This window comes from Arvicanthis niloticus, chromosome 27, assembly GCF_011762505.2.
Source record: "Arvicanthis niloticus isolate mArvNil1 chromosome 27, mArvNil1.pat.X, whole genome shotgun sequence".
NCBI classification, from domain to species: domain Eukaryota; kingdom Metazoa; phylum Chordata; class Mammalia; order Rodentia; family Muridae; genus Arvicanthis; species Arvicanthis niloticus.
The window spans coordinates 26,790,990-26,804,582 of NC_133435.1; the positions used below are offsets into that span (position 1 = coordinate 26,790,990).

The following is a 13,593-nucleotide window of genomic DNA, read 5'->3' on the forward strand; positions in this document are numbered from 1 at the left end:
TATGCAATTGTCTTCCAGACAAAAGAAACCCAGCACAGAGTGAGTTTGTTGAACTATGATAGTCTGCAATGTGCAGCTATGTACAATGTTCACACTAACTCTGCTTCCTCCGTGGAAGAATAATTCACCTTGTTTTCTTTCTTCACACTACACCTTTAAACTGTCAAATGTGAGAATAGGATTTTGAGTCCAGTCCAGTCGCTAGCAGGATGATGCCTGTAATCAACTGTCTTGTCACACAGGGAAGAGCAAAGGTGAGAACAGAAACTACCCCAGCAGGTCACACACTCACCTGTACAAGTACCTTCCAGGTTAAAGTGTGTCTCTGGACACTGGGAGAGGCAGCGCCCAGCCAGTAGCACGTGGGCAGACCCACAGCCTGTGCAGTTGTGAGGGCTCTTTCCTTCGCAAGTGAGGCAGGATGGGTGGCAAGCTGGGAAGGAGAGCAGAGGAATTTATTGGGACAGTTCCATGTGGGGACAGTAGTCGTCTTTCTCTTACATCCCCATTGAAGTCCCTGTCTGTTCACTTGGATTTCCTAAGACCAGGACACACTTTACATACATTTCCCTAAAGGCACTATCCTCTGAGGTCAAATACAAATGCCCCCCAGACAGACAGACAACCATGACAGTCATATATTTCCTTCCCCAAGCTGAAGGATGTCAGTAGAGGACCAGAAACCATGAATAGTTTTCCTCTCCTTGGTATAGCTGTCACTCTGGAAACCAGCCTGCTCCTCAGATTGCTCAAAGTAAAGAGAAAGGGTTGGGAGGGCAGGGGAGCCTTGGCTCACATGATCTCCATTCTAAGATGGAGCCTGAGTGTACACAGGATGGAAAGAGTTTGCCAACATTTGGAACAATATAAAATCAGTCACAACACAGGCAAGGAACCGGACATGCATGTGTAGGATGGGGGTAAAATCTAGCATAGGAAGTGAGAATATTGCTCTGCAGCTCAATGATCTTCCCTAAATCAGAAACATCTTAATGTTCTTGCTTCCTTATCTGTAAAATGGGGTTTTGGTGCTGCAAAGGGACAGATTCATGGGAAATCTCTAGATACATGGTATGGTCCTTGTAAACCCCAGCTGTAATTATTAACATACTGTTAATAATTAATAAGCACAGTGATACACATTCCAGATGTGTAATTAAAAACAAAAGAAACAAAGAGAAAAATCACCTCAGGTGTCATTCACCAGACCTTAAAGGGTCACTGGAATTCTTTCCAAGGAATAGCTTTTGTCATTTTAGAAGGCACTACCCAAGCCGCACTGGGAGGAAAGCAACCAGTAGTCATCCTCAGATTATGAGCAGCAACAATGACCAGCCACAAGTTATCCCTCAGGGTGTAATAATGGCACTCTCATCCCTTGGTAACCAACAGCAGTTGAGTGAGACTTAAGGCTCACTCAGAAGGAGGGAAACTATGCCTCATCCTGGAAACCTACCACGGGCTAGTGAGGTTATAAATATTTGAGAAGACCCTACGACTACTGCCAGTTCACTACATAAACATAATTCTTAAGTGCATTCTAAATGTTCATCCTTATACTCTCTTAACCCCCATCAAAGAAGTTTCTCTTTGCAACAGATGGAGACCATTGCAGAAAGACCACAACTGGTTCTGCCCTAATGGAAACATCTAGAACACAACTCTTGTACCAAAGGCTCAGTGACTATTGCAGAAAAGAGGCAGGTGGACTTCAGGAGCCAGAGGGCCAGGAAATCTGCTCTGAGTTTATGGCTCCTAGAAATGCCAAGAAAGCTACACAAGAGATACCTCAACAGCATGGCTGCCTAAACAAGACCTGGACAAGACGTCAAGAGACATGATGACATGGAGGGGACATATCACGGGGCCATAGCCACAGGCAGAGAATCTCAAGGAAAGAAAAAAGGAAAAGAAAAGGGGAAAAAATCACTGTGAAAGTTGCCTGCATAGGGACAATAATCCCTGTTCAGAGAAATATCTCAGTCAAAAGTTAAAACAGCAGACGACCCAGTGCTGAGGCTACACATATTAGACCTGAGAGTCTAAACTTTCCTTTAAGCTTTCCTTCCTTCCTTCCTTCCTTCCTTCCTTCCTTCCTTTCTTTCTTTCTTTCTTTCTTTCTTTCTTTCTTTCTTTCTTTCTTTTCTCCCTTCTCCCTCTCTTCCTTCCTCCTCCTTCCTTCCCTCTCTTCCTTCCCCCTCCCTCACTTCCTACTTCCCTCCTTCTCTTCCTTCCTTCTTCCCTCCCTTCCTTCCTTTCCTCCCTTCTTCCTTCTCTTCCCCTCCCTTCTTTCTCCTCCCTCCTCTTCCTCCATCCCTACCTCCCTCCATCCCTTCTTTCCTTCCCTTCTTCCTTCCTCCCTTCCTCCTTCGTCCCTAAGCTTGAACAATATTCCCAGTAAACGACATGGGAATTTAAATCACAAGCATAAACCAGCTCATATTTGTTTTTACTAAAGTTTAAAACGTTGCTTTGTCTTTAAACCTGGCTGTAAAATTACACCCTTTGAGAGAAATAACTTCAAAAGCTACATAAACATATGTAATGCTAGTTTTAAAACTCAGATGCCTCCTCTTCCCCACCCCCACTCCTGTCCGTGTTTGCTCTGTCTCTCTTTCCACCTGTACCTAAATCTAAGCAGATACTGTTCCTTCCTTAATGAACCCAATGCTTCATACTGACTCACGCTGCTGCAATTCACTTCTGCACCGTTAAGTAGTGATCCCAGCCACGCCTGAGTAAAGGCATGCAGGTAGAACCAACCCCCAGGCTGCAAAATGAGGCTCCCGCTTCTGCTGAGAGCATTAATTATGTGTTTTTATTGTCCCTATTTCTGATTCTTTGACAGCTGAAAAATGCTTATTCTGCAAAAACCACTCCTCCCAAGGTTATAATCCTGAAGATAGTAAGCAATTAGCTTGGGAGTGTGCATTTCATATGCCGACTAACCAGAACCCAAACCTCTAACACCTTCTCTACAGTTCTTCCATTAAATCACATTTGTGCTTAGAAGGGCCCAGATCAGGATCCTGCCCATCCAGATGACCCCAGTTTCTAATGGGCAAGATCGCCTCAGACTGCAGAAAATGCTACATCTCTGTCTCTCTTGACTCCTCTATCAAACACCCAGAAGGTTTACAGGTTCTGCAGACTTGACAGAACCAAGTGTAATTTTACATCATCAAGATGTCGGCTTCTAGCAACCCCTAATGTAGCATAGCAAATGATCCCTGCTGGTCAATAAGCTGCTATTCCGTGAGAATAACCAGTTCATACAGGATGGACTACTGAAAGCATTAAAATACTCTCACATTGGCTGATGTCTGGTTGCTGATCTCAATCCTAGCATCCTGTCTCACCTATCATCCAGCACCTAAAGGTTAGACTCCCGTGTCAGAGGTCCCACGTCCCTACTACCGAGCAAAGGCCAGTCAATGTCTAGCTAGGCTCACTGAGCCATGTCCTGGCTTGATAAATACATTTTCCCCACTGTTTTGTCAACAGCTTTAATCTAGTAGCATAGACAAGAGAACTTCATTCTAAAGTAGTTTCAGAATCCTTAAAAGGGGGAGGAGGTTAGTCAGCTAAAGTATTTAGGGATGGCTCAACAGGTAAAAGCACTTGGTATGTAAACATGAGAACCTGAGTTCATATCCACAGCAACCATGTAAAAGGATGCCCACGCTCCCTATGCACCATGCAACCCCAGCACTTCAGGGACCAGTGACAGAGGGAACAATGGGCTGGGCTTGCTGGTCACCAGCCTAGCTCCAGGTTCAGTAAGATGTTATGCCTCAAGAAGTAAGGCAGAGAGTGATAGAACAGGATGCCCAACATCTTCTCTGGTCTCTGGGAGAACTTACATATATGTGCATATTGTGTGTGCATATCTGTACACACAGATGCAGACACACAAATGCACACACACACACACACACACACACACACACACACATTAGGTCTCCAAGCACAAAATGAAACAAAGCGTAACAGAACATCAGGTGGCAATATTTTTAAAAACCAGGCTAAATCATACAGTCAACTCAAAACTTTGTGTTTCCCCAGAATGAAAATAATCTGAAACAACACAGTGTTTTCTATAGGTCTAAATAAATATATCTATGAGAGGTCTAAATAAATATATCTATGAGAGAGCACTGATATGCTTACATCACATTTTTCTAGACTGTTACAATCCCCAGGTCTTCCTGTTATACAGCCTTAATAAATAGGAACCAGAATGCATCACTGTAGACTTGAAAACTGGGACAAGGTAAGTTAACGCACCATGAAAATAAACTTGAGTTATTTGATCCTATTTGGTCACGCAATCAGTATGGCAGCCTGGCTTACTGTGAGTGGAGGTTATTATTTTATACAAAACATGAAAGCAAAGAAGATGAGCAAGGTGGAAGGTTAGTAGGCCCAGAAGTTCTAGACAAAGGCCGTTGCTTCTCAGTAGGTTTGAGAAGGCCACTGACCCTGAGCAAGTCGCAGGAAAAAGGACAGTGTTGCATATAGACTCTCTGGATCTGTCTCTACAATCCTCTTTTTATTAGTAAAAGCATTTAGATCTCTAAAAAATGATCTCATGAAACTTCAATTTTGTGCTGGTTTGGGGAAATGTCTACATTACTTCAGTGACTTTTATTAGGAGCGATCATTCTGCGGGAGCTATTTCCTTGCAGGAGTTCAGTCCAAAATCTCAGCTCCTTCAAGGAAGACTTACTCCATCACTGGGCCTATCTGGAAGGCATTTGAAAGCTCTATGAATAATTTCTTCACTAATACAACATTTTTAGAGATCTGCTTTCCAGTTGATGGCTAAGTATATGTCTGAAAAGGTCTAACTGAACTGCATAAGCCCTGAAAGAGCCAGTGCTAAGCTAAACGAGCCTTTAGCTGGCTGTAAAGTCCAACCAACCTGACAGTGGCAGCTACACCAGAGCCACTGAGAGCATAGTCACCCATCCTGTCTAGGCTGTTGGTATGACTACTTTTTTCCCCCTTCACTCCCTCTTTCTTTGTTTGAGTTTTTAATTAATTTACCTGACATTTTTAAGTTGAAAACAGATTCCTGTTTCATACAATATATCCCAATTAGTTTCCCCTCCCTCCATTCCTCCCAGTTCCCCTACCCCACTCCACTCTCCACTGGATCCTCTCCCCCATCATCTCCCATCAGAAAAGAGAAGGCCTCCAAGAGACAAAAACCAAAAACAACAAAACAAAAATTACAATAAGACAAGGCAAAAGTCATGACACAGAAGCTGATCGAGCAACCCAATAGGAGAGAAAGAGTCCCAGGAGCAGGCAAAAAGAATCAGAGACACATCTGCCCCACAGTTAGAAGACCCATGAAAACACCAAGCTAATAGTCACAACAAACATGTGGAGGACTCAGTACAGACCCATGGAGGTCCACTGCTTGCCACTTCAGTCTCTGTAAGCCTATGTGTGCCCTACTTAGTTGAATCAGTAAGATGTGTTCCCCTGGTATCCTCCTTCCCCTCTGACCCCTATAATTTTGCACCCCTTCTTGAATGGGATTCCCCAAGCTCCAAGAGTAGGAACCCAATGGAGTGATCCAATTTAGACTCTCTTTCTCCACATAATGGATGAATACTTTCTAATTATTAAAAAAAAAAAAATAGTGGTACTGCATCCCAGCTCTCACACCATGTAAGAGTTTCTCTGGCTGGCCATGTCAAAAGCAAATTTTGAGGTAGACATCTCACAAAATATGATGTATATGTCAAAAATCCTCCAGAATGAGCCACAGGAACACCAAAACAGGTTGAAAATGTGAACACGTTTAGTTCAAGCTCAGTTCCCTTCTTCCCACCCCACCTCTGTTTAATGATTTATCCTTCCCAACTACACTGGAATCCCTTCAAGAGTGAAGGTCAGTCTTTGTCGTCTCTGCTTCCTGTGCATCCGACTGAGCGCCTTGCTCTTGGAATGTCCTATGTCCCATTAGTGACACCCTACAGACTAAGGGGGTGAGCAGCAGACATGTGAAGGACAGACAGATGGATGGAGAGATTGACTTCACATTCAGTTTGTCATTTTCTCTGATCATTTCTTTAGCCTTTCTTGGTTTTCTGCATAAACACTGAAACTTCCCCCACGTTCCACCCTCTGCTCTCCCTCCTCTTGCTCTGGTAGACCTACACACAGCTTTCCTGACCTCTGGGCTCCTGAGTCCAGAACTTATGAGGACAGCTCTGGCCTTTGTGTACTCCAATAAATGCACTGCCTCCGGGAGATCTTCACATGGCCTTTCGCGGGGAGCTCATATCCCTTCTCTGCAAATACTTCTGATCCTCTGCTTTCTTTAAAATGACTTTCCTCAGCCTTAACAGACTCTTTTTTTCTTTTAAAGAAATTTAACTGGCATTCAAAATAACGGGTTTCATGTATATATATATATATATATATATATATATATATATATACACATACATACATATATATATATATATAATGTGTGTATATATATATACACACATATATATATCATACACCCCTCCCAATAGCCTCTCCCATTACCCCTCCCCTCTTACAACTCCCCTTCCTCCACCAATAGTCCCCCGCTGTACTCACTCCCTCTGTCTCTTGCACACACACACACACACACACACACTCACACCTCTGTTCCCTTATAAGAGAAAACATGCAGTATTTTCTTACTCCCTCTGCCTCTTTCACACACACACACACACACACACACACACACACACACACTTCTGTTGTCTTATAAGAGAAAACATGCACTGTTTTCCTATCCACTTCAGTTATTTTTAGTGTCAATCACAGCAGGTGCTGGGAACTGTGTGCCTTAGTTGTTACTACTCCCATATCATGTGACTCCCCTGCTGGATGTCTACTGTGCATTACCTATCTCACAACTCCCACCATGTTTCAATGTTCACATATGAACATGGAATGCCCAAGACTTCTATTTCTGCTGCCTTCACTTGCTACATCTCTGTTAAGTCCACCCGAACTTCCATTCCCAGAACCCCTTTGAGAGGACCATGCAGACCATGTATGGCAAGGACTAGTGGCCCAGTCTTGTAGCCAGTCCATCTTCATCGCCTCATTTATATTCCAGAAAAACAGCAGAAAAGTAATTATAAAGTGTAAAGTGAGCAAATTATCTCCCATACCCCGGGTCTTTTCACAGCTGGCCAACCACAACAGCATTAACTGTCCCTTTGGCAGAGCCCTGTGCAGTGAGATCCTCACTACCTCCTCATAGCATCGCCCTCCCGCCTCCCCTCTTTGGTCTTTCATGGTAGAAATACAGGACTTATTGGAGACAAGCCAGCTTTGGGGTTCACTGTTTGCTTGCCCTTGAATCCCCTTTCCCTCCTTCTCCCGACGGATACCCATTAATCCTTCCAAGTTTTTCTTCTACCTGCAGTCTCTCCTAAAGAGCCAGCCTCTTTCATGCCATGTCTTCACCCTGTGCCTTCTTGGACCCCAGCACACACAATGTGCTTTCAATTACTTTCTCAGACATTGGTGTCTCCTGATTGAGCAGGCTTGCCTTAAGGCATGGTCTATCTCCTTTTCATCCTTCTATCCCTAAGCCTGGCACACCCAGGCTCTAAAAGGGAGAAGGGGAAAGTGAACAGGACTGAATGTTACTAGAAGGTACACATTTGGGTAGCTCTGTCAGCACCATGGGGACCACATTAAAGATAATTGTTTAATATAGATTCCATATGTTTTATTCAATTACAGTAAAGGGATTCCAACTTCATAAACAGGCACAGGTTCGGGAGTGGTGCAGGCAGATTCCTGCCCATTTATTTCCTTAATTAAAACTCTGCCTAGAGGCCCTTGGTGACTCTTAGCAGCGACAAAATAGATCAAAATACATACGAAATACTGTATTTCTTCCAGTTCACCTAAAGCAAGTTAATAATAATTAATAAATAAATAAATAATAAATAAATAATTAATAGTTAATAAGCCAAAATAACTAGTGAATTTATCTTTAAAACATAAGACAAGACTACAATCTGATATGTGCAGTTTTTTGCAGTGTAGCATGTAGGACTTAGCCGGAGAAGCTGAGCTAAGTTAGAGACTGGAGAAGAAAGTTTTCAAACCTGCTAAGGCTTCAGCCTTAGCAAGAGTATAGAGCCCAGTCACCCAGTACCAGAACAGCGGAGGGGCACTCAGAACTTAGGGCCTCTTAAAAAAGTGTCTCATCCGAGGCAACTTAGATAAACTGGAAACAAAGTTCATTGTAAAAATAAAATCGGTGATTTCTTCAAAATAGTGCCAACCTTAATTCTTCTACTGAACTGTGTGGGTCCCGGAAGAATGCATTGTTCATCTGCTATGGAATGGGGGCAGTTACGTGCCTGATCTAATCACCCGGGCCATGCTCGCAACCAGTCCTCACCATGGGCAAAGATGTTTAGTGGTGGCTGAGCTGCATCCTTAGTTGGATGGCCTGGCCTTAAACTGTACAGCTGCAACACAAAGACCAAGAGAGCCACAGGTGGATGAAGAGACTCATTCCTGAGAAACCACATCTTCTCTTGGAACCCATGGAGCAGGACTGCTTAACTGTTAGCTGGTTCCTCCCAAGACCCCACATCTACACGCATTAACTAACAGAGGCCTAGAAAAGCAGTGGGAAAGATGCCAAAGGGAGATATGCTTTAGGAGATGTTGTTTGGGGGCTCCATTAATATGCAATTTGTTTAGTTTTACTGGGGAGTGTGAACATGGGTGTGTTTTTTCTGTTCCCCATTTTCTTTTTTAACAATCGCCAGTCTGGTCATATTGGCGAACACTCAGTTGAACAGATGAAATAACTCTGGCTCCTTTTATTTTTCACTAATCCTAAATGGTGATATTTCATGGTGATATTAATTCAAATTTGTTGACCACTATAAATGCTTCTAAAACATCATTCACACTTAGTAACAGACTCTTTTCACCAGCCTTTCTTATCCATACTCGGATACACTGAGACTGCAGGGCAAAGAAGCCCAATTTAAAGTTCTCTCTTCAAGAAAGGTCTATCTCTCTGCCGAGCATAAGCCCCAAACATAGGACAAACACATGGAGATAGTTAGCTCCACCTCTTCAGAATCCTCCTGCTGTCAAGCTGCCTCAACCCATTTCTCAATAATTGCTTTGTGATGAAATTCATAGCATGGATCACCACCCAAAAGTGTATGACAGAATTTGATGCTATTGTCATTTACTCAGTCAGTCAGTCAGTCAGTCAGTCAGTCAGTCAGCCAGTCATTTACTCACTCATTCATCCATTCATCCAGTGTTTCTCCCATAAGAATATATTTCGGGCACACACAGGAAGTTTGATTTGACTAATTTGCAATGACATCTCTAGTGTCTAGAATTGTACACCCAAAAGAGACATTCAGTCAACAGCTTTGTGGGAATAAATAAGAAAAGAGTGTTTCTGAGATGCAGTGTTTTCTTTGTTCACTGTTGGTTAATCACACACACACACACACACACACACACACACACTCATGAACACAAAATCTTCTAGTCAAAAACAAGACTAGGATTGTAGTCAAGGATCTTGAGCCTGGTTGCTTCATCTTGCAGAAGCATATAACTTAAAGTTTTGTATTAACTTTTGTATTAACTCCTGACACGTCAGAAGCCTTTGTGTAAAGCCCACCTCTGCTTCTCTCAATAACTGCAGTAATACCTCAATCACTCCATGCTGCAGTCTTCCAGAAAGGAAGAAGAGAGAGCTTCAAAAACCAGTTGTTTCTCTCGCCTTTGTAGACAAGCATCTGTGATGGAGAGTGTTCCACCTGGGAAGCTGTGAGAAGAGGGGATCCATCCAATCTCACAGGGTGCCCAAGCCTGCTTTTGTAAACACCACTTCAGCAGTGATGAAAATGGAACAGATTGTGGGCAGAAAGAGGTTTGCGAAGATGCAGAATGAATGACGGGAAACACATCAATCAGCTCACTTGGTACTCAGGTAACACTGGAAACAACAGCAAGTCGCGCTCAGCTTCCCAGCGGAATGCTGGGCAACTCAATTAACCTTTTTCTGCCACATTCTCATCACGTGCAAATTGAGTACAGCAGCCTACCTGGTGGAGATTGCACAGGGATTTGCTCATAATGTGAGCAGACAACGTGTGTAGGATACCTAATAATATTATGTTATCGAGCATATAATCGTGGGGTTCCAGGAATTCAAGAGGTCATGGCAGTCTTTCTTTATCTGACCACAATTAAGCCATCCCAGAGGGATCAGAGTCTAATCTTTTCTAAAGGATGCCTATATAACAGGGGTTCTGGGACCCTTCTCTTTTCCAAGGATGCCTTTTCATACTGAAGAAACACCATCTGGCTACATTAATGTGCTGTGCTTCTCTGGCTCTGTGTAGAAAGGGGCCTAGTATTTGCACACATGTAATGATAGATGTATCTCTTAGAGACCTAATGAGTGGCCTGATGATTTTGAAGAATGAAAAAATTATAAAAATCATTTTTATAGAATATATACATATATAGATGCCTTTTAAGTTCTTTTAGGGACATGGAAAATTTTCTCTGAAACAAGCCAGGCCAGTTCCAGGAACTGGCTGTAAGGAGTGAAAGTCATTCAGGTGGTAAAAACACAATGACAGGGCTGTGGCTTTACAGCTGGAGCTAGTGAGAATACAAGGTAGGGCAGTGACTTGGTGAAACCACATTTTTGAGAAAATGATTGTACTGGGTAATTTCCATGGCCATTAACCTTTTAGGGTGGGTTTCTTTGGAATGTATCACTATTCTTATGTTATGTATCCTTGGCAACTCCTCACCCCCTCCCCACTCCCCTGGTTTGTGGTTTTGCTCTTTAAAAGACCCAGTACCCATCACTCAGTGCCAAACCTTGCTTGTTCTTGCGAGAGAGCTTGCGGTTTGACCACCAGCCTATTTCCCTAATAAAGCCTCTGCCATTTGCATCCAGGTACGGTGTCTTGCGAGAGTTCTTGGGTGGCCGCGATTTCCCGAGACTTGAGTAAGGGTCTCCCTAATTTGGGGGTCTTCAATTTCAAGTACAGACATTGGGGTCCCCAGACTTAGGTTCCACCCACCCATACCCCATGCTGCCCATGTAATCTGGGGTAAGTCACAGCCTGAGTTTCCATAAGCCTTAGTTTCTTCTCCTAGTACACAGCTGTCCCACCTGTCTCCAAAGGCTGGTGTTAGGATAAAGTGATCAAAATAAGTAATTTCTCATGATGAAATTATTATTATCCCGGCCAAGTAACATCAGTTAATATAAATTTTTGGTTTGCTTAAAATTCCAACTCTCAAAATTGTTGACGGCTTTGCTTCAGTCTCTTGAACTCATTCCAAATTCTTTTATTTTCAGTAATAAGGCCTGAAACTAGGAGACAGTGATAGTAGTGTGTTGGGCCTGACACACTATGACTGTTGGGTCTAATCTCCACTCAACCTTCAACCCTTCAGTCACTTACACAGGTGGAGGGCGTGATGAATAGGCCCCTAGAGAGATTTACATACTAATGAGATATCTGAAGGCCAGAGTGTGGACTCAGTTAAGCATTCCTCCCCAGCCCCTCCCCCCTCTTTCCCTCCCTATTTAACTCAGGTCCGCCCTGGATTTTAGGGGGGTGTGCATCCAGATCCCTCCACCATCTGTCATGCCAATAAACTGGTTTTAGAAACCCAAGGACTGCCCCCTGTGTTGGGGCCGCACCATGAGGAGCCGTGGAGAGGCCTTAAGTGAGCAGCCGGGCCTAACTTCCAGCTGGAGGAACCCAGGGCCTTCCCAGCTGAGTACACACAGGGTGGTGTGAGGAACCCTGGGTTCCCCAGGGTTTTTTACCTACAGGATTTTTACCTACAGTAGTGCAGACTAGAAAGATGATTTTTTTTCTGTTCCAGTTTCTCCTGGGATCATAGGTCCCATGGGTGAAAAAAATCAGTCTCTTGGCAGGAAGAACCGGGACTTCTCCAGCGTTTGTACAACCTCCAAGAAAGCCAAGAACCTCACACAGCATCTGCATTTGGGAAGGCTAGTACCCACTGAGGTCTGTTCCATTTGAAGTGTTCATTCAGACCTCAGGGCACAGAGTCCCCAGCTATGTGTCTGGAACCACACAGACCAGTTTCTCAGATTCTAACACATCATGGAACACCTCTATAGGATGGGGAGGGGGAGAGAAGAAGAGAGTGAGAGAAGAAAGAAGGGGAAGAAAGAAAACATGTTTTCTCTTTCTATTGTTTCCTCCTGTACCAAGCAGGAGTATGCATTGTACTTGATATTTCTTAGGGTGACAGGAGCTTTCTGAAAAAGCAGAGACCTTGAGGTAGCTTTTGTTTAGCAATTTCCTCTAAGTTGATATGTTCCTTCTTAGACAGAAGCTAGGTAAGACATGGGATGTTGTAGAGGGAGGTGAAACATTTCATCCTGCAGGGAATCTCATTAAAACACAGGCTGTTCTAAAAGAAAGCCCCTTAAGCCTCAGGAAGTAAACACTTAGAAGTTTTAGGAAGTCCCTGAAATTGAAAGAGGCCCTTTCCTCCTGAAGATGCTATAAGCAGTAAAAAACTGCTGAGAGATACTCTCAGATCATTTAAGCTGCCTGGAAGAAGAGTAGGAATTCTGAGCTGCATGGACAGGGAAGACTAGTAAGCTGCCTAAAAATGACAGTCTCTCCAACCTGTCAAGTTGCCTACAAGGAGTGTAATGAACTCCAGAGTTCCAGTCATCACCCATGCTAGGGGAGGGGTGGGCTGCTTTTGGTGATGCAGCTGCCATTAAGTAATTTCTAACCTCTCACCCAGACTCCTACAATTAATCCAAATAAGATGCACTGGATCAACAGCTTGAACCTTGTTGGCATCTTTACTTGGCCATCAGTTCCTCATCTCAGGAGAGTATTTGTTCAGATGTCCTCAGGAGTAGCGCCACTCTGCAGGAATTTATCTGGTAAACCCAAAATCACTGAAGAGGTTCAAGCAGCAGTTTCAGAAGAGAGTACAGAGTGTCCTTCCACCCAAACCCTAAAGTCAGTAGGTCCCTAAGAAAGTAGATGCATCATTCTCCACCATAGTACCCAGAAGCAGCCAAGCCACAGGGGGAAGGCTGTGTCACAAGTGCCTTGGGGTGGCAGGCATCAGGACTCAGAGTATTAGAAATTGTAGTGGAAACAGAGTAATGGATTTGAGACCGCAAAGATTAGGAAATGCATGAATATACATTATATCTATTATACATATTCATATACATACACATTTGGGTAGAACTTACTCTGTTCACTCTGAAGAACAGTGAAGTCTCTGTACCCATGTAAATCCCTAAACTCTGTACATTCCTGGAAGCAAGGGCTCATCTCTATAATGTACCCAAACACCTGAGTATATGGACCACTATTTATACCAGTTAAACAAAGGGACTTCAAAATTTCCAGGAACTTTATATTCTCAAGTTTCTACCATTCTGGCACATTGCCTATGTGGAAGACAATTACAATTCTAATGTTCTGAACGCAGAGCTCAGAGCGAACAAGGTCCTGGGCATCTGGATATATCCACATATATCTAACTGTGCTG

The 13,593-nt window shown here is 43.4% G+C and overlaps 1 protein-coding gene across 3 annotated transcripts in view; it reads right to left on the reverse strand.

Moving 5' to 3' along the window:
• The window catches only part of Fras1 (Fraser extracellular matrix complex subunit 1), a 400,677-nt gene that overhangs the window by 168,046 nt on the left and 219,038 nt on the right, over nucleotides 1–13,593 (reverse strand). For all 3 annotated transcript variants that reach the window (XM_076926449.1, XM_076926448.1, XM_076926450.1), the window contains exon 19: nucleotides 293–433. In XM_076926449.1, coding sequence (XP_076782564.1) covers nucleotides 293–433 — 141 coding nt within the window. The remainder of the gene's footprint in view (nucleotides 1–292; nucleotides 434–13,593) is intronic.